A 21,829-nucleotide genomic window follows, 5' to 3' on the forward strand; every position below is an offset into this window, starting at 1 on the left:
AGTTCAAAAATGCTAGCTGATTATTGTTGGACACTTAAAAGAGATGTTCCAGAAACCAAACACAGAAGAAAGTCGACAACTATAACATATTAGTTGAGGTAAGTAAGTGTCCATTTATTAAGAAGATACCACTCACTTCTATTGTATTATTTATTAAGTAGATATAAAATGGTGACATGGTGTATACATCATTGAAAATATGTTTTATTTCAAATCCAATAAGATATAAACCGTGCTTATATTGTAATTTTCGTGGAAGTTATATGTGATTTTATCTGCACTAATGAATATTGTAAAATGAACAGTACACACAGCATATTTTTAATATAAATATGTTTATTTCTCTAGATAGAATAATGCTATTCTTATGAAACTTAGAGGGCTTACTAAGTATAAATCAAGCTAACATACAATATAATTTGTGCGTTTATATACCTAAGGTACTCAAGCTACAAGTATGAAAATTGTTTTAAAAAAAAGAAAAGAAGAAAAAGAAAAGAAATTTGAGGGGAAATTTTCCGAAAACACATCTGTCACGGGAAAACTGAGGGTGATGGAGAAAAACTGATTGCAGATTCGAATTCTACGTGAAAAGTTCTATTAGAATCAGGTATTTTCTTCCGTGTGCTAGAGAAAAAGATTTTTTTCGACTAGTGTAATAGGTACCATTTTCAAACTCAGCAACAGTTATTCAAACCGGTTAACGTTGATCGCAGATATTAAAAATACTCACATCCGTATATTATTTAATACAAACGAAAATTTTACCTGCAGATTTCTGCACAAACGATGTATAAACGATCGCGACAATTTGTGGTTCAATCGCACATGGTGGGGCTAGAACTTAAACAACTCCACTTTTTTCGTTCTGTCCACGCACCTGATAGTGTAGAAAAAAACTTTCGCCTGCGCATTACTGCTCAAATGATGTACAAACAACTGAGATAATTTTCTTTTTGAATCGGACGTAGGGAGGTGCTACCAATTAGGCAGCTTATACTTTGTTATCGTTTTGGCGCGCCCGCAATTGTGTACAAACGAAAATTTCGCCTGCAAATTTCTGTACAAAACCGTAACAAACAAGTGCGACAGTTTGTGGTTGAATTCGACATGGTGGGAGGGCTATCAATTAGAGAGCCCATAGTTTGTTATCGTTTTGGCGGGGCCACATTTATGTGCAAACGAAAATTTCAGCTGCACATTTATGTACAAAGGCGTTCAAACAAGTGCGACAGTTTGTGGTTGAATTGAACATGGTGGGAGGGCTACCAATTAGACAGCCGCCACTTTGTTTTCGTTCTGGCGGTGCCCCTATTTGTGTACAAACGAAAATCTCGCCTGCAAATTTCTGTATAACTATATTCAAACGATTGCGACAATTTGTGGTTCAATTGCACATGGTGGGGGGCTACCATTTAGACAGCACCCCACTTTGTTTTCGTTCTGCCGTCGCCCCTAATTGTGTGCAAACAAAAATTTCGCCTGCATATTTCTGTACAAACGATGTACAAACGATTGCGACAATTTGTGATTAAATTGAACATGGTGATTGGGCTATCACTTAGAAAGCCCCCACTTTGTTTTCGCCCTGGCGGCGCCCCTAATTATGTACAAACGAAAATTTCGCATGCACATTTCTGTACAAACAATGTAGAAACGATTGCGACAATTTCTGTTTCAATTGTACATAGTGGCGGACTACCACTTAGACAGCCCCACTTGTTTTCGTTCTGGTGGCGTCCCTAATTGTGTACAAACGAAAATTTGGCTTGCACATTTCTGTTCAAGCGATGTAAAAACGATTGCGACAATTTGTGATTGAATTGGACATGGTGGTGGGGGGCTACCATTTAGACAGCCCCTACTTTGTTTTCGTTCTGACGGCGCCCCTAATTGTGTACAAACGAAAATTTCGCCTGCACATTTCTGTTCAAACCATGTAGAAACGATTGCGACAATTTGTGATTGAATTGGACATGGTGGGGGCTACCACGTAGACAGCTCCCACTTTGTTTTCGTTCTGGCGGCGCCCCTAATTTTGTAAAACGAAAATTTCACTTGCACATTTCTGTACAAACGAAGTACAAATGATTGGGACAATTTGTGCTTGAATAGGACATGCTGGAGGGGGGCTACCATTTAGACAGCCCCTACTTTGTTTTCGTTCTGACGGCGCCCCTAATTGTGTACAAACGAAACTTTCGCCTGCACATTTGTGTACAAACGATTGAGACCATTTCCGATTGAGTCTGATAAGGGGGAGGGGCTGTCTAAATGGACGTCTCTTTTTCACCTCTACTGTAATTAAATTCTTCCTCGAGAAAATCTGTAATCAACACTGTCAGTAGCTACGTCGTCGACTAATATACCTTAACAAGTACAGCTTTATTTTTGCATATTTTTCAACAGTTAACCAATTTAAAACTATCGCAAACAAGAATATGTAGTCAACTTCTTAAATACTTCGCTCGCAGGAACCCGTTCAGCGCGTGCAACAAGCAAAAACAGCATGTTTGGCGTCTGGCAAATGAAAAAGGGGAAAAAAGAAAAGCAAAAGCAGAACGGCAGTGCCTTATCGCAGTCAGTGCTGACAACATAGTTTCGGTCGTCACTAACGCCAATAGACCTACTACCGGTGTACAAGAGTTATACAGTTACAATATACGTTGTGCCACAGTAGCGCTACAGGCGGAATGTGCACGAACTACAAATGAATATGTTCCCTTAGAAGCATCAGTCACTGTTGCACCCTCTTTACATTCTACACATCCTTTTTTCTCCCACTTTTTGACCTTGACAAGCAGAAGTACCAGGCTTTCCGAGTTCACAACCATAAACTGTTTGTGTATAGAGTGCGTTTTCAGTTCTTCGAATGACTGTGCGTGCGAAGAACAAGGGTGATGATCGAGCTACCGAATACGGCAGTCAGAAACACCCGGTTGCAACTTTAAATGCAAAATACAAATATAGAGCCTTGACAATGCCGTGAGGGTATATATATATATATATATATATATATATATATATATATATATATATATATATATATATATATATATGTGTGTGTGTGTGTGTGTGTGTGTGTGTGTTCTACAGACCTTGGTGCTAGTTAGTTGTAAACCTGGGGCCCCGCAAAATGTTCCCAATCGGGCCCTGCACCACCTAAGGCCGGCCCTGAACGTATGTGTATCACACACATCAACCACCTATTTCTTTTCATACCAAAACTATATATTCTCTTTTAACATAAAAATATCAAACTTCAACTGTCATGCAAAGAAAAAGAATAAAAATAGGCATTAATTTCACTATCAATTTTGCCAACATTACAATGGTGCAGATAAATTTCATGTCATCTTTTACTTTAAAGATTAGATTGATATCATTGATCAAATTCAACATTAACAATAATTACAAACATTTGGAATAGGTAAATATGAAGAATAAGGGCACAAACAGAAAAATAACATAAAATGCTGTAATGGGTCTAATCGGTCATAAAATGCTGTAATGGATCAAACAGGTCCATTACACAATGCTATAGCTCTAAAACAATCCTTTTCCTTAGTTTGTTCTTAAATATCTTTTAAGAGCCTAAATTTAAAAAAAATCTCTCACAATGTTCCCATACCTTCATAAATATCTTTAGTTTCATTCTTTCCCTTCTTTAAAAGACTGCACGCTAGTAAGATGGTCTCTAAGAAATCTTTGGAAATCGCCAATAGTGGCAGAAAGTTTTGTGCTTAATAAATTCTGTAGTGCATATACAGAGCTCCAGAATATACTGACAGAAATGAGTGTTATTCAATGATTCATTTCATTTCTTTTCAGTAATTGCAAGCAAATGTTAAAAGGGAGTCATTTGGGCAGAACAGGAGGGTGTAATTTCCCCTCCCTTGAGCTTCATAAATACATACTGTTTGATCAAATGTATAGTAATACACTAACAAAGAAGTGAAAATCTTATGTCGGCGGAGAATCTCCCACCCCCTGAATAAAATCTGAAATGACACTGCTTTTAGCAACAAACATATAGAGTTACATTGCTAGAGAGCTCACATTTGGTTTCAAGAGTCGAAGATCTGATCTCAAGCCATATGAGTTTTTGGTCGACAGTGAAAGAGAGAGAAAGAAAGAGAGAGAGAGATTCAAGTGTGAAGACAGAGAGGGATCATTTATATACAGAGATTCAGAATTGGGGAAAATGATCGGACGACATTCTTATCATGACGAAAATTGTGATGTTCTGAAACAGAAGAAGGGAAGCTTTCGAACTGCGATTAACACATTAGACAGTTGTCGAACTAAAGTGGAGAACTCATTTTAGAGCATCAGATAATTACGAAGGAAGAGAAAGATCATGAGAACTGAAGAATTAAGAATTTAAAAACCTGCAGCTTCCGAGACGGGTTTCGAACCACGAACCTTGTGGTTATCGAAACACTACTTTATCCATTCTGCTACGGAAAACACTATGTACTCATTCACATACGTTTCCTTTATCTACGTTGAGAGCTGAGTTAATGGGATATTCCAAAAGTTGACTCGGTGGATGCTCCGTTCAGATAGGACGTAAATCTCTTATAACTTAGTTACAATGTGCATAATGAACTTCCCCTTGTTCAGAACACTTTTTAGGGCAGTAAAATTTGTTATTATTGTGTTAGTTAAGTTACATTTGATAGAACCATATGATAAAATAGTGGCAAACCCTGTGCGTCATTGTCTATTAAGTGAATGGTTAATGTAAGTTACTCCTACGTGGATGGTCCGAGCTTCCAATCAAGATCATTCTTATTGATTATTTTCTTTGAGCTACGCTCATACTGTATATTCCACAAGTTCAAGTTTGAAGTAATGTAGTCACAGTTAGTTCAATTCGAAATTATTTTCAAATATGATATTTGTTATTATTTGTGTTTCTTTAATTTGCGATGTTTCAAACTTGATATTAAATCTTACAACCTTAACGTAACTCATTTCCCTACTTCACATCTTCATGAATGTTTGCACAACGAAGACAGGCAGGCGTTATATAGTTGTATGTATATGTTGTAGTTACCTAGTTGTAGTTAATGTATGTATATAATTTGACTCAGAAAAAAGGTATAGTAGACCATACGATGCAACATTGACTCTTGCAGGAATTTCAAACGAATTTACCATACGTATAAATTACCATCTCAACAACTTACTGTGGTGGTAAGACACTGAAACCATTCCAGGGAGGGAAAGGGGTTACACGTAAAAAAAATAATAGAATACGAAAAATATTAGTGTCAAATTCATAGTTTTCTGGTTCGAAGAGATGAATAGTGGTTACCAGATGGCACTCTTCACATCTTTGTATCCTTGCATAAATGGAAAATTGTTTTAAAAGTATATTTTACTTTCAAGTATGATTGTTTAAAACAAACTTGTCCTTGAACTTCATTTTATAATTATTTCCTATTGTATTTCTTATTTGTATTGTATTTTTTATATTTATATTGTATTCTATGTTATATGTTTATTATTTACATTTTATGTCTGACATTTGAAGAGGAGCTTATGACAATTCAGAGCAGCAGGGATATACATAGGATGCAGGCCTTGGCAATCCAGAGATCCTGCCCACAAAATCACTGCTTTTCTGTAAGTTATATCTAATTTTAGAGATGATGATAGACATTTTAGTAAAATATGACCTCGAAAAGTCTTCGATTGCTGAAATAAAATTCTGTCTTCGCTCCTGCAAAGCAGTGACGGCTTTAGGGACGATTTTAGGAATTGATCAGTTAGTAATGCCTCACTGGAGCAACGACACTTACCCAGAAGTCGTATCTTCGATAATTCCGAATGTGATATCAGTATTTGTGCATTATCACTTTTCACTCGCAGTGTATTGTAACGCACCAAAAAAGAACTGTTCTGAAGTCTTCATTGGTTTCTCTATCACCACATGACAATAGAGCCAACCTTGGACATATCCACATCTGAAATATCACCTTTTATGTCGGTTTTCCCCAAAACTATACATTTGACACAAATAATGGATATTTTCGATCCTTTTTGTCTGTCACTCTCCGATTGTCAACTCCACGCCAACCAAGGCTTAATTTGGACTTATGCAGCATCCACAGAGACACTATTCATCTTTGCACATGAATTCGACACTAATATCGCTTGTATTTGACTACTTTTACATGTCATCTTTACCTCTTCGTAGGAGGGGGGGTGTTCAGTGTCTCGCCACGGTAACTATGCAGGAATTTTAACCAACGTAAGTATAATTATAAATTACCATTTGAAAAACAACTATACGGGTGTTCTTTTTGGAGAGCAATTCGTTAACTACTTTTTCGTTGTCAATGTATTGCCTATTTTTGCTTTCCATGCTGAAGATTGCCGAAGGGTTCAACATCATCTGCACCATTGTGCTATGAATATAAGTTTTTAATGGTTTAATTAACTGAATACTCGCTTAGATATTGCTCTCGTCACAGGAAAAGTGAGATACAGTTATAAAAGAAAAATGTAATGAAATACTTATGTATTACGTCCCACGATTATTCCGATTACGCTAATGAAGACAGGTATGTTGAGAAATGAATGAAATCGTGGAATGAAGAAGTGGGAGGAAACGGGACAGACTCGAGGAAACTCACCACTTACGGGGGCGACACACTGAAACTCCTCCTACGAAGAGGTGAGGGTCTCAAGTAAAAATAGTCAAATACAAGCGATATTAGTGTCGAATTCATGTGCAAAGATGAATAGTGACACTATAGATGCTACGTAAGTCCAAATTAAGCCTTGGTTGGCATGGAGTTGACAATCGGAGAGTGACAGGCAAAAAGAATGGAAAATTTCCATTAGTTGTGTCAATGTGACATTTGAGATGTGAATGTGTCCAAGGTTGGCCATATTGGCATGGGGTCATAGGGGGAATCAGTTAAGACTTCGAAACAGTTCCTTTTTGGTGCGTTTCAATACACTGCGAGTGAAAAGTGATAATGCACAAATACTGATATCAATTCGGAATTATCGGAGATATGACTTCTGGGGAAGTGTCGTTGCTCCAATGAGGCATTACTAACTGATCAATTCCTAAAATCGTCACTGCTTTGCAGGGACGTAGTCAGGAATTTTATTTCAGAGATCGAAGGCTTTTTGAAGTCATATTTTAGTAAAATGTCTTTCATCATCTCTAACATTAGATATAATTTATAGAAAAGTAGTCAATTCGTGGAGCAGGATCTCTGGAGTGCTGAGGCCTGCATCCTTTGTATATCCCTGCTGCTCTGAATCATACTTGAAAGTAAAATATACTTTTAAAACAATTTTCCATTTACGCAAGGATAGAAAGAAGTTAGGAATGCCATCTGGTAGCCACTATTTATCTCTTCGAACCAGAAAAGTATGAATTTCACACTAATATTTTTCATATTCTCTTACCTTTTTACTTGTAACCCATTTCCCTCCCTGCAATGGTTTCAGTGTCTTACTCCCACAGTAAATTTTGAGATTGTATTTTATACGTATAGTAAATACGTTTGAAGTTCTTCCAAGAGTCAATGTTGCATCATACGGTCCACTGTACGTTTTCTTCTGAGTCAAACTATATACATACATTACAATAAGAACTGAATTTTGTATTAACGCCTGACTGTCGTCGTTATGCAAACATTCATGATGATATGCTGTAGGGAAATGAGTTACATTAAGGTTGTAAGATTTAATATCAACATCGAAACATTTCAAGTTAAACGAACACATGTAATAACAAATATCATATTTGAAAATAATTTCGAATTGAACTAACTGTGACTACATTACTTCAAAATTGAACTTGTGGAATGCACAGTATGAGCGTAGCTTGAAGAAAATAATCAATAAGAATGATCTTGATTGGAAGCTCGGACCATCCACGTAGGAGTAACTTACATTAACCATTCACCTAATAGACAATGACGCACAAGGTTTGCCACTATTTTATCAGATGGTTCTATCAAATGTAACTTAACTAACACAACAGTAACAAATTTTACTGCCCTAAAATGTGTTGTGAACAAGGGGAAGTTCATTATGCACATTGTAACCAAGTTAAAAGAGGTTTACGTCCTATGTGAACGGCGCATCCACCGAGTCAACTTTTGGAATATCCCATTAACTTAGCTCTCAACGTAGCTAAAGAAGATGTATGTAAATAGGTACATAGTGTTCTCCGTAGCAGATTGGATAAAGGCATGGTTCGATAACCACAAGGCTATTGGTTCGAAACCCGTCTCGGAAGCTGCAGTTTTTTTTTAAATTCTTAATTACTGAGTTCTCAAGATCTTTCTTTCCCTTCGTAATCATCTGATGCTCTAAAATGAGTTCTCCACCTTAATTCGACAAATGCCTAATGTGTTCCTCGTAGTTCGAAACCTTTCCTTCTTCTAATTCACAAAATCACAATTTTCGTCATAATACGAATGTCGTCCGATCATTTTCCCCAATTCTAAATCTCTGTGTATAAATTATCCCTCTCTGTCTTCATACTTGAATATCTCTCTCTCCCTCTCTCTCTCTCTCTCTCTGAATGTCGCGCAGGAACTCATATGGTTTGAGATTAAACCTTCGACTCTTGAAACCAAATGTAAGCTCTGCAGAAATGTGCTATTGTAACTCTATAGCTTTTTGCTAAAAGCAGTGTCATTTCAGATTTTATTCGGGGTGGAGGGAAGTTGTCCACCGACATAAGATTCTTCACTGTTTTGTTAGTGTATTACTATACATTTGATCAAACAATATGCATTTATGAAGCTCAAGGCAGGGGAAATTACACCTTCCTGTCCTCCCCAAATGACGCCCCTCGAACATTTGCTTGCAATTACTGAAAAGAAATGCAATGAATCATTGATTAACACTCATTTCAGTCAGTAGATATTCTGGAGCTCTGTGTGTGGAATACAGACTTGAGAAAGCACAAAACCTACTGTCGTTATTAGCAATTTCCGAAGATTTTGTACAGAGCATCTTACTAGCTTGCAGTCTTTAAAGAAGGGAGAGAATGAAACTAAAGGTATATATGAAACTATGGGAACATTGTGACTTTCTTTAATTTAGGCTCTTAAAAGATATTTAAGAACCAACTAATGAGAAGGACTGTTTTAGAGCTATAACGTTGTAACCTTGTTTCCTGTTTTTTTCATCTGAATGGAAAGAGTGTACTACGTCACTCACACTGCTTTAGACAAGGAGAGGTGGAGGAGGGGGAGGAGTTGGATAGAAAACTAGAAGCAACTAATCGACTGAGAGATGTATTTCTGGATGCATAAGAAAACGGGGCAAGAGTTAGTTACTTAGAATTTTTGTAACGATTTCTATGCCGCGAACTGTACCTGACGAAGAATCCCTCACTCTTACATGACCTGAACTTTTGAAAGGCATACATGGCGTTCGAGGGAACATGGACTAGTTCCAGAGACAATATTAGATTATCGATATATGAAAATGAAATGAAATCTTTGAGTTTTACGTCCCACAGTTATGCCAGTTAGGCTAAAGGAGACGGTGATGGTGAGTAATGAATGAAATGGTGGAATGAAGAAAGTGGGAGGAAACGGGAGAACCCAAGACAGGTCATGCACACGGCATTTACTACCGCAAAGTTCACTTGGCGGGGATGGAATCGAACCCGGGACCCCAATCACAGAGGGGAACGCTCCAACACTGAGCCACCGTGGCCTCCGTTGTCGATATATAGTTCACAAGAGAGTTTATACCTGTATACAATCCAGTGAGAAGGGTGTTTTGCTTTACGTATGTTAGAATGCTGTTATCGAAATTGTCATTGAAACTGCATGGTAATAGTTATTGAAATTCTCATTTTATTATATTTTTCCATTGCTTATTTGTTGCTACCTGCCAATATCATCGACAAGGAAAATTTTAATTTAGAAAATCATTACTTTAAGCAAGTAACAATTTATACTTAAATGTAGGCGAGACGTTTAAAAAAAAGTAGATGAAAGACTCAGAAAGGTAAAGGAAAGGCTTGAAAATATCTGTAATATGTTTTAAAAAATCAAACGCAGTAGTTTGCCGTAATTTAGAAAAGTAACAGGTGAATTTCATAAAGGTCTCGAAATTATGATTAATAAATTCGTGACTGAATTAAATTCTGTGCCTGCCGATTTTGAAAGGAAATTGTAAACTGAAGTAAATGAAATCCAACACGCCAGTGAAGACATTAAAAAAATGCTCTTCAGGTACGAGCTCAGATTGATAAGTGTAATACTAACTAGTAAGTAAAATGTGTCTTTCATACATTGAAAAGTAATGAAACTAAAGTTTAAAATATATATAAAAGTTTTCATAGTATTAAATTAAAATAAAGAGTTGATTTTGAGTTTAACGTCCTGTTCAGCAACAAGGCTACATGAAACGGGACCTAAAGTAAAGAATGTCATGTAAGTTCAAAGAACTCAAGAAACAAGTTTACGTATTATTAATACAAATTTAGAAGCTCTTGAGAAGAAACTGATCTACGTGCAAGGCGATGCAATTGAGCAAAACATTCATTATAAAAAATTATCTGACTCACTCAGAAACGCCAATACGAGTAGCTAAGTTGATCGTAAGGTCGCTTTCAGGTTACATTTTCTAAGCCGCTTGATACATTCTCACACCGTTCTCTCTTATTGGCATTTCTGAGTTCGTCAGCTAAGTAAGTGTTTGAAGTAAATAATTTATTTTCTCAATTTTCTTCATTGAAATTACCTTCCTCACCGTGGATTGTGAGTACTGTTTTTCTTCTTCATTAATCACCCTTGACTGTGTTGCAGTTGTAACTGAAAAAATTCCATTATGATTGATTGAGTATTTCACTTTTATTTCTTGTGGATTTCCTTGGTCAAAGCCTTTTATTGCATATTTATCTAAAGTTAAAAGAAAAAACTTTCAACAATTACACAAATTAAAACTGAATGTTTATTATCATTTCACAATTTCTAATGTTACTATTAATAGTTTTTATTCTTTGAGTTTCAATTTAAACTATGAAAATTACATTTGCTGAGAAAAGACCTATTTCGTTCCTTAAGTTAGAACAAAATATCTTTCGAAGAAGAAGATGTCATTTGTTTCTAAAATTTTGGGTTTATGAAACATAGATGCCATGCACTATACCAACTCACATGTAGTCTTAGAGAAAAACATATAATAATATATTAAGAACATGCTAACTCATCTATCACATTTATCAAAGTACCTAACCACATAGTCGTACCGTAAGTTCTGTCCTTTATTCAAATAAACGAAACAAAAAAAAATGTAAAAAAATGAAATGAAATCTTTAAGTTTTACGTCCCACGGCTATGCCGGTTAGGCTAAAGGAGACGGTGATGATGAGTAATGAATGAAATGGTGGAATGAAGAAAGTGGGAGGAAACGGGAGAACCCCGAGAAAACCCACGCACACGGTGTTTGTCCACCACAAAGTTCACTTGGCGGGGGCTGGGATCGAACCCGGGACCCCAAGCACCAGAGGTGAACGCTCTACCACTGAGCCACCGCGGCCAAAAAAAAAAAGAATGTAATACACTAACTCCTTTAGTACCAAAGGAACGGAAAGATCACTGGTCTATTCAAAATGGTCACCATTGGCCTTTGACACACATCTTCAATCGTTGAGGCTACTCGTCAATGGCTGCACGCACCAATCTTGAGGTATGAAAGCAGCTGCTTTTACTAAATCGGCCCTAAGCAACTCAATATTGCGATGACATTTCTTGCAGGCTTTTTCTCTAAGTAGTCCCAAAGGCGGTAGTCCAGCGGGTTGAGATCCAGGCTTCCAGAAGCCTAATCCTCAGCGGCTATGAAGTGAGGAACATTGTTGGCTACCCACTGCTGGTTCATTTTCGCCTTATATGCCGGCGTGGAGTCTTGCTGGAATGTCCATTCTATGCCAGAAAACAGGTGTGATTCAATAGTTTCACTACCTTCTCCAAAACATTGTTCTGGTAATTTGCTGCCTTGGTCTTGACATTCCTGTTCGCAAAGGTGTAGGTGGGTTACACCATCGTGAAACACGCATCTCAAAACCATCACGGAAGCTGGGTGGTGGCCTCTTTGGACATTAGGAATTTGTTCAGTAACTTCCCGAGAACCGTGGACATAAATTATGCCATTTTTCTGATTGAATGTTTTTTTGAACGGTGAATACTTTTTTTCATCGGTGAACAGGATTCGCCTGTGATTCTCGTTCGCGTACCGCTAGAGTAACTTTTGGCTCTTGGGGTTCGTATCTTCTTTAAAGCTGGTGTCAACAGTTGTACTGTGGTTCTTCTGTAAGTCCCAGGTTTAAGGTCCTGTTTGATGATGAAGGACATCGTTCTCTTCGGTATATCCATCTCACTGCCATGATTTTCTCTTTTCGAAGAAGATTTCGACGAATTTGCGCAGCAATAGCTTTCACAGCTGCTGGCGTTCTTGAAGTGCACGGGCGGCCACTTCTTGCTCCGCCATCGATTGAGGAGATGTCGTTGAACCGTTTGATATACCGATACATACATTTTTTGTCTAATTTGTAACAGCTTTAAAAGATTAAGATCTCTACCGGCGACTCGTTTCACTTATGCAATGCGATCACAGCGATACAATTCTCTTTGGTGCCCCACTCTATGTTAACTATAGGAGTGAACGACACAAACTAGGGACTGGTTTGAACTACAGGTTCTGCATGATGTTGTGTAAACAAAGCTGGTCAAAAACGTCAGTCGAATTGCCATTGTGGAGCTAGTGAACTTAGAGACAGAACTTACGGCACGACTGGGTATAGCATTATAGCTTCAGACTAGAAAAGATTCTGAAGCCACCGGGCATAAGCTTCAACCAGTGTTCCTGTTTGAAATGCTATTAATTAAATACTAGTAAACATTAATGAGTACATAATTATTAACAATTTTAATATTAAAATAAAAAGTCTTATAGAATGTAAGAATCAATGACATTATTAAAAATTTCATTTTGGCTCATGTTTCTCGTTATTTCCATAATAGTTTACAATATGAATACTCACATGTTTATTTCTAAACTACGCGTGAGTTAAAACTATATATGTGGGTTAAAACTATATTTTCGTCTGTTGTTCGGCAGTATAATTTCAAATTCTTCTTGAAGGAGAAAGGGCCTCTGTCAAAGTAAATTTTTTCATTTATACATAGGATTGCCGACTAACTGGTATTTTTGTCAGATTTAACTATATGTTTCAAGCTTTAAAAAACAACGAGTTCTTCATGTGTTCTGATCATATTGAGCAAGTGCTGATAATTTTATTTTTCAGAGTTTCAAAGCCTATTAGTATATTATTATCCTATTGATTAAAATGATATAATTCTGACTCAGGTGGGTGTGTCCGTGAAGCCCTAAATGTCGTCCTTTTGTCAATATTTCAATAAATCAAGGATCAGTGTTTGAATTAAACATAAACGTATGAATATCAAACCACCAGTCTTCTACATGTTTGTAGAAATGTACGAACTAAGTGACTTATGGTAAGAACATGTTGAGGAAGTTAATATTGCCGTTTACCTCACAATTAATTAACCTTGCATAGTAGGCCTCCCAGCACAAATTAACACATTTATTTTCACTTTGCCAAGTAAACGTTAAATCATTGACACAAACGAATCTAGTTCTACGTGAGACATTGGTAAATATGATTATCAAGGTAATGAAAACATTTGAAGAACCTTATTAATACAGTGTGGTTGCACCATTGCCCTCTAGAACAGCTCAAATTCGACGTGGAATTGAAGAATAAAAGTCATGAATACTTTCCACAGGAATATTGCACAATCCCTTATCTCGACCAGTGCAGTATCCATTTCCTTGAGCGTGGATGGTGGAGAACATCTGCTCCAGAGTTTGAACACAGGCGTTCAATAATGTTGAGGGGTGAGGATTGGAGGAAGAGGGTATTGTATTTCATTTTGATATTAATGAAACTATGCCTAATTGCTCCACTAGTGTGAATTGTCGCATTGTCACATTGGAAAGTTGCATCATTGATTGCAAACATCTCTTGGATCTAGTTACATAACATATCTATACATAATCACTGGCAATAATATGACATGTCAGTGTAAACGCACGACATCGGTCATATATGAACACGCTCTGTTGTTGAAGGCAAACTAGAGCTTTTAAAACCATAAATCAAATACATCAACCGAAATCCGGAACTCGTTTATTATGGTTTAAGCGTCTGTCTTCCTATTTTCGGCATGTGCCAACGTTATGCCGGAGTTTGACGATAATCCGGAAGATCATGGACAACTCAAGGACAAGCCAACTATCTACTTGAAGACGTCAAACTTAAGTCAGTTTAACGATTTTGTAGGTCTTTTAACAGTATGTGGATAAGTTACGAGCTTCGAACGAACTGACAAAAAAAGAATTGAGCAGGAATTTCTACGCCACAACCATAGCGAATTCCTGCTTGGGCCCCTGGGTATAAAAGGAAATAAAGAATAGTGCGGTAAAAGAGGAGAAGAAAACGATTATGTAACACCGTGAAGACTGATCCGCCTCCACGTGGGAAGCCCCGTGCAACGTTGAATTTGGTTCTTACCAATTCAGCGGTAATATTCAATTTCGGGTGTTTTTAACATAATTTATCCTCTTGATGAGTATTTATTTGGGCTATATGGTTCAGTACAGAAGTATAATCTATACTAAAGGACATAGGTACATTAATACTACTTTCTCAAAATTTGAGAGTGGTGTATTAGCCCTCTCCTTAAACTTCGGGATTCTCAGAAAATAAAATTTAATGAATGCTTTCCAGAACTAGGATATATAAGCTTGATCATTTATTATTCTTGCTTACCCTTTCTATCAGAAAAAACTGCCAAAATAATGGTATTGCCACGTACTTAACCCGTGGTCGGTTAGCAGCAGAGGCTAAATGTAGGTTCTGCAACACCCCTCCTCACCACCCCTGACTGAACATAGCACAGTAGTAATATTGCAGAATACGCCGGTACCTCACTGACCAGCAGAAGAAAAGCATTTACATAATTACAATGCTAAAGTGAAACTCTGCGCACAGGCATAATGATGTATTCTTCATTAGCAGCACATCGTTTTGTAACCAGACTTTTCCATAATAACCAGATTTAATGACTTTCGTAACTAGATTTAGTAACTTTTTACAAAAATAACCAGATTTAGTGACTTTTTGTAACTAGATTTACTAACCTTTCACAAAAGTAACCAGATTTATTCTCTGTTTCATCTTATGAAGAATATAAAATGGAAATACGTCAGACGCGTCAAACCAGTGTAGTCAGTAGCAAAAAGTGCACTTTTCTGTCAGAAAAGATTAGAAACATGTGCAAATAGTCTCGTACAACAAGGATACGGTAGCCTCTATTCGTGGAACAACTGGGAAGTGAATGACACAAGTCACTTTATGTAGATATTTATAACAGTATTTTTAATTAAATAACTTAATAGTGTGTGTAATACAATTTTCTGTATGGCCAAACGGCAAAGCAGAATGAAAAGATTTTCGGTTTGTATTAGTCCTCAATGCCAATTGAGGTTGTTATCATATTACTTTGATTATGACACTATACCAAGAAAAAAAAAAGAGTATTTCACTAGCCACTCAACTTAGAAAGATGAAATTCGCCTTTTCTTTTCTTTTTTCTTTTAATAAGCAGATAGCCTTGCAATTTTAGTTGTTTATAATTCCCTTCAGATTCTACACCCTTCTAACATTGAATTTTCTTACACACTCCTTGATAGAAAAGGAATGCAATTCTATCTTCAAATCCAATTCTATCAATCAGTATCATACAGCGCCGTAACTTAGATTTTTTTCTTGGATGGGCAATCATTAATACGCGTATTTGGGCTCCCTAGAAAAATTGTTTTCCTAATTCTTGGGCCCCCTCTTTCCATCTTTATCTCACACTTTATGACCCCCGGAGCCTGAGGGTACTCCCGCACCGCAAGGTCTGCTGGGCAGTTAGTACGCCCCTGGCTCCATTCCATACATGACAATTTAATTAAGGGGACAATATAGACAAACTTCAAAGCTATACGAATAAATATTATTTCTAGGACACCCAATAGTAGATATTTTTTAATGAAATGAGCCCACGACCTATTTTATTTGTCTTTTGTGTGATATTTTGTTTATGTAATGTAGTGAACTTGTTTGATGCTTCATTTATAATTTCATGTTAATATCGTATATCTAGTAAGAAAATTTTGTCCTAAAATAGACCCCCTTCAAACGGCGGGGAGCTTCCCTGGGAGGGCAGTTGCCCCTACTGACCCCTTCACAAGTTACGGCCCTGGTATCATATGTTTATTAAAAGTGTTAGGTTTGCTGATTTATTATTACAAAAACGAGCCGGTTAAAAACCAAAAATGATTTTGGTGAATTCAGTTAGTGACAGAATTTGAAATGTTTTCCAAGATTGTGGCAAAAACAAATTAAACTGTAGAGTTGACTCGCGTGGCAGTTTATAAATTGTTCGAGTGTCCAGCTTTGCTAGTACGTTCAGCTAGCACAATAATATAAGTACTTGCAACCCTAACTATAGCCGATGACAAAAGGAAAAGCATGACTCAAGTAAGATTGTCAAATTTACTCTCACTTAAATATCAGAGTATCGAAAAACTTTTAAAATGTAGAAACTTTTGCAGCAGATAAACAAAGATAGTAAGACTGATTGTTAGAATAACAATAGAGGTATGCAAACTCATTCTTTATCAGTTAAACTTCTTACGATAGGGTAAGTTTGGCAACATGAACTCAGTTGTTGCCACGTCGCTGGTCGTCGGAAGTGCTACGCATGACAGTTTCGATTAATTTTGATCTGTGCTAGTTCAGTGAATTTTTGGTGCGCGTATCTTCTCTTTTGTTTTAGTTTGTATATTTTTCTTGTTATAGTTACTTCGTGTGTTATCTATTTTATTATTAGTGTTGTTATTAGTTAATTTTGTGTTTAACTGCTATAGTGCTGTGTTTTTTTTTGTTTTTTTTTTTTGAGAGAGAGAGAGAGAGAATGACTGAAAATTCTCCACATTGTTATAAGAAGCCTCTCACCTCTTTCTACTGGTGAGAAAACAATGTTATTAAACGTGTATTCACATTTTCGAAACCAGGCAGTGAAGGGGGTATTGAAACTGTTTCAGAAGCAATGAGGAAGACCTCTGAAGCAACATTAGTGGGAATCACAACTATATCGAAAGTGCGTCAGGAATTCCATCGGATTAAAGTAAAAGTTTCTACTCCACGCAAGAAAAGACCAAGCGACAATAAAAATACAAGGCTGGAGAAATATGACTCTTTTATCCAAGCAGAAATACGCCGCAAAATTCATAAAAAATATAGGGACAATGAGCTTCCTTCTTTGCGGAAAATTCATCGTATTATTGCAGAGGACGACGACCTGCCTACTTTATCATTATCGACGTTGCATCGCCTTCTACTTGACATGGGATTCAGCTTTATGTCTCGTAAGCACCGATCTCTGTTGATTGAGAGAGAGGACATTATCGCATGGAGGCATCGATATTTGAAGAATATTAAGCAACAGAGGCAAGAAGGTAAGTGCATTGTTTATACTGACGAAACCTGGGTCAACGCTGGTCACACAAAGTCAAAGGCATGGCATGATACTACTATCAAAACAGCTAACCAAGCTTGGAGAGGTTTGTCCTCAGGCGTCAAGACACCTTCTGGAAAGGGGCGGAGTTTAATAGTTATTCATGCAATGGCTGAGAGTGGGTTAATTCCTGGAGCTGACCTCGTTTTTCGCGGCACAAAAACAGCTGATTATCACGGAGAATTAGATTCAGCAAAATATGAACAACATTTCCAAGGAAAACTCCTTCCGAATCCGTGATAGTAATTGACAATGCCCCACACACTCAATAAAGGACGAAAAAATCTCAACGAAATCATGTAGTAAAAAAGAAATTGTGGAGTGGTTAAAAACTAAAGGTGTTGAATGTGATTCAAACTGGAACAAATTTGAAGTAATAGAAATGTTAAATAAGGTTGCTTCTAATATATAAGTCTCCTATAGAATAGACCGTATTGCGAAGGAAGCCGGACATGAAGTACTTTGTCTGCCCCCTTATCATTGTGAACTCTTTCCTATTGAACTTGTGTGGAGTAAAGTTAAGGGCCATGTTGCTTCAGAAACATTTAAATTGTCTGACGTTCAGATTTTGGTCGAGGAAGGGACAAAAAAATTAGTTCAGAAGACTGTAAAAACTATTTTGAACACATTAAAAAATTGAGAAAGAAATGTGGAATGCAGATGGACTGATCGAAATTGTACATGACAGACTCATTATAGATTTAAATAGTGATTCAGAAAGTGAAAGTGATGAAGAAGCAGCCAACAGTTTCAATGAAGATCAGTACATGGACCTGGATGAAGACGATTTGGGTGTTTCTTGCCTCCGAGAGTAAATTACGTATGGTAAGTACTTACACTTCTTCTTCTTTTATTATTATTATTATTATTGTTATTGAGTCGCTTACAGCTGCGCTGTTTGGTTTATGTTCATGTTTTTTTCTCTCTCTCAAATCGGCCTCCCCATATTCATTATAAGAGGCAACGTCGCGCTCGTTGAACGTCATTTCCGTTTTATATTCTTCATAAGGTGAAACAGAGAATAGTGACTTTTTTGTGACGAGGGAAGTTTTTATGATATAACCATAAAAACTTACTTCCTAAATTCTATGTACGTACTATATGTTTACATGATTACAAGTTTGGATACTGATAGTGAAATCTACTTATCTCGTTCTCTATGGGAAACAATGACTTCTTAAACGCAGTACATTGGTCATAGTTTAAAGACAATAGACAGACATTCACCTCAAAAATCATTTCAGTATGGTCCTGAACGTTCTTGATGATGACATTGAAATTGTTAATAAGAATAAGCTTCTTTGAGGTTCCATAATAGTAACTCAGTTTTCCCTTGCAGATTTTTTAATAAATTCATCTTTTAACGGTTCATATTTGCAAAATATTTCATGCATATAATAGCCATTATTTAACTGCTCCATACCATCATAACGCATAAATAGTTTATATATTCTCATATCTTTTAACACTTGCTCTGTATCTTCATTATATCTTTGGAGTAATAATGTTTTATATTTCCCATCTAAATGTACTAAAACTCTTTCACCTGTGTATTCTGTTTGAATCAATTTCCGTAATGTAATTTCGTAAGCTTGACCTTTTTCTAAATCTTGTAATTTAACAGGTCTTAAAACAATATCATTTTTCTTGTTTAAATAGGATGCAATTTCTTATTTATTATATAGAAAATCTTTGACTCAAACACAGAATTCAACAGTTGGGTAATTATCTTTTCGTCCAGTGTATTAAATCTTCAATCCATCTTTAACTATATCACTTATCATTTTGTCAGTCAAGTGTTTCGTAAATGTACGTGGAAGAAATACCTTAAAGTTTTCACACTCAACTAAAATACTTTTAATATATTTAGTCTTTACCTTTTCCATTTTTAGAATTTGAAATTTTGATCCAGTTTCCGGAAGTCTGTAACAGGCTTTCGTTCCAAGTTTCCAAACTTATTTAAACATTCAACGTCTTCTGCCATATGAGATATATCTCATAACTTTTATGAAAAAATATGTTCATAAAAGTTCTAAAAACTAAATCTAAACAAATAAACTTAACTAATGTAGTCTAAAACTCTTCAACTATTTTCTCATTCTCAGGATCATACGTAAAATTATTTAGACCAATTAAAATCGCATAAAAAAATGTATTATTTTCTACTGCTTTTGCAAAATCTACTACTATTTTTATATTAGTTCTCTCATTTATATATACATTCTTTCTCTTACTACAATTAATCACATACATTGGTCTTTTTCAATGAAATCATCTGGATTGTAGTACATTTTTGTATTTCCACAAGTTATTCTCTTAAATGCAGTACGAGTACAATCTTCATATATTTTAAAATAATCGTTATTATCAATATCTAAATTTCTGTTTTCTTTTGGAAAGACCTCCTGTTTACCATTTTTTCAGATAGAGATTCTTAAGATTACAATGATCGAATTCACTAGAATCTGCAGTCTGCTTATTGCTTTTATCAGTTTAAAAAGTTACAATTAGAAAATCAGGCATATCATATTGTCTACAATTAAATTGAGTAGTTACATCAAATTCCAAGAAAGAATCTTCTACATTCTCTTGTACACATTGCTAAGTGTGAAATGAAAAAATAATTTTAGGTTCTTTAAGAATACTTTAACTTGCTTTCGTAATTTGGCTCATACTCTACAATTGGCATTCTTATCTCCATACTTTTTATTGTTATTTTTCCATCATGTGGAGCTGCTGCACCCTATTTATATGAAACATCATTATTATTACCAGCTTTTATAAATGTTATTCTCAATCCACCTTTCCACATAACATCTTTATAATCACTTAAAAAGCCTGGAATTAATCTTAGCGGATATAAAACTGTAAAATCTTTTCTCAATCGAAGTTTATCACCTGTTTCGAAAGCTGCTTCTTTTAAGTACTCAACTTCTCGTTTAGAAATCTTTAAACTTCCGATAGCAGTAGATGTTATTCCAGGTAGATCAATCCTATCCATAATTACTCCATGTTTTGTAATTTCTATGCTAGAGAAGACGAATGCTAAGAAATTATTTACAAGTCTTATTGTATCATTAGCTGAAAATGTATCTCCCTCTTGAGCATCTACAACCTCAAATTTCATAAAACAGTCTGCTTTGTGAGGATGAACAAATCCCTTCTCCATCAAAATCAAATTAACATTTTTGTTAGGTTTACTCAAATTCTTATATGTTCTACTGTTTGATGTAAAACTTTGCAACTCATAACTCGCAACACTCTTCATACTATTTATTATAAAGAAAATCTTAAAGACCCCACCCTAACATTGCTGTAGTATTCTTAGCAGTACCAACTCAAAAAGCTTCGACTCCTTCACCAATTAATGCATCTTTACCAAATACTCTTCCTCATGCTTTATTTTCTAATTCATTCTCTGCAATATGCCTTAAAACGGTACCTCTATTATCTAGGTAGTATATATCGTAATCTCTATAAGCTTCATCTAATGGTTAATACCCTTATCTCTTCTTTCTAATATTTCTTGTAGCTTAGCTCCCGGACCACTGTACAACATACCAGGAGGTTTGGGTACAAAACCTCGCTGCCAGAACCTCGCGGCGACAACTTCGCGGCCCAAAATCTCGCCGGGCCGAAACCTCGCCTGGAAAAAACCTCGCCGCCCAAAACCTCGAGGGACAAAATCTCGCGTTTCCAAAACCTCGCCGCCCAAAACGTCGCGGACCAAAATCTCGCGGGGCCAAAACCTCGCCTGGCCAAAACCTCGCGTCCCAAAATATCGCCATACCCAAAATCACGCCTGACCAAAACCTCGTTGTAATGATCTCGCAACACAGAATCTCGCCTGGTCTAAATTAAGCGAGACGTAGTGTCGCCTGGGAAGAAATGTCGTCAGGATAAAACCTCTTCACGACGATTTCTCCAATGTAGAATGTTCTATATATTACTATATGTATATATTTAGTAATAACACATAATTACATTAAAATAATGACAAGAAAAATTCTAATGCATGCTTTGGAAATCTATATATATAAAAATTAAATGACGATGTTTGTTACATTATACCTCTTGAGCCATCCTACCGATCTCAATCAAATTTTCAACATAGATGAGGTTCGAGCCTAGGATGTCTTTTATAATTTCACTTTGTGGCAACAACAAACGGGAGG

The 21,829-nt window shown here is 36.3% G+C and overlaps 1 protein-coding gene across 1 annotated transcript in view; it reads right to left on the reverse strand.

Moving 5' to 3' along the window:
• The window catches only part of LOC145682095 (heat shock 70 kDa protein 4L-like), a 196,853-nt gene that overhangs the window by 108,711 nt on the left and 66,313 nt on the right, over window positions 1-21,829 (reverse strand). The window contains exon 6 of the mRNA XM_081753689.1: window positions 10,747-10,904. Coding sequence (XP_081609815.1) covers window positions 10,747-10,904 — 158 coding nt within the window. The remainder of the gene's footprint in view (window positions 1-10,746; window positions 10,905-21,829) is intronic.

This window comes from Thermobia domestica, chromosome 3 (assembly GCF_964235325.1).
Source record: "Thermobia domestica chromosome 3, izTheDome1.hap1.1, whole genome shotgun sequence".
Lineage (NCBI taxonomy): Eukaryota > Metazoa > Arthropoda > Insecta > Zygentoma > Lepismatidae > Thermobia > Thermobia domestica.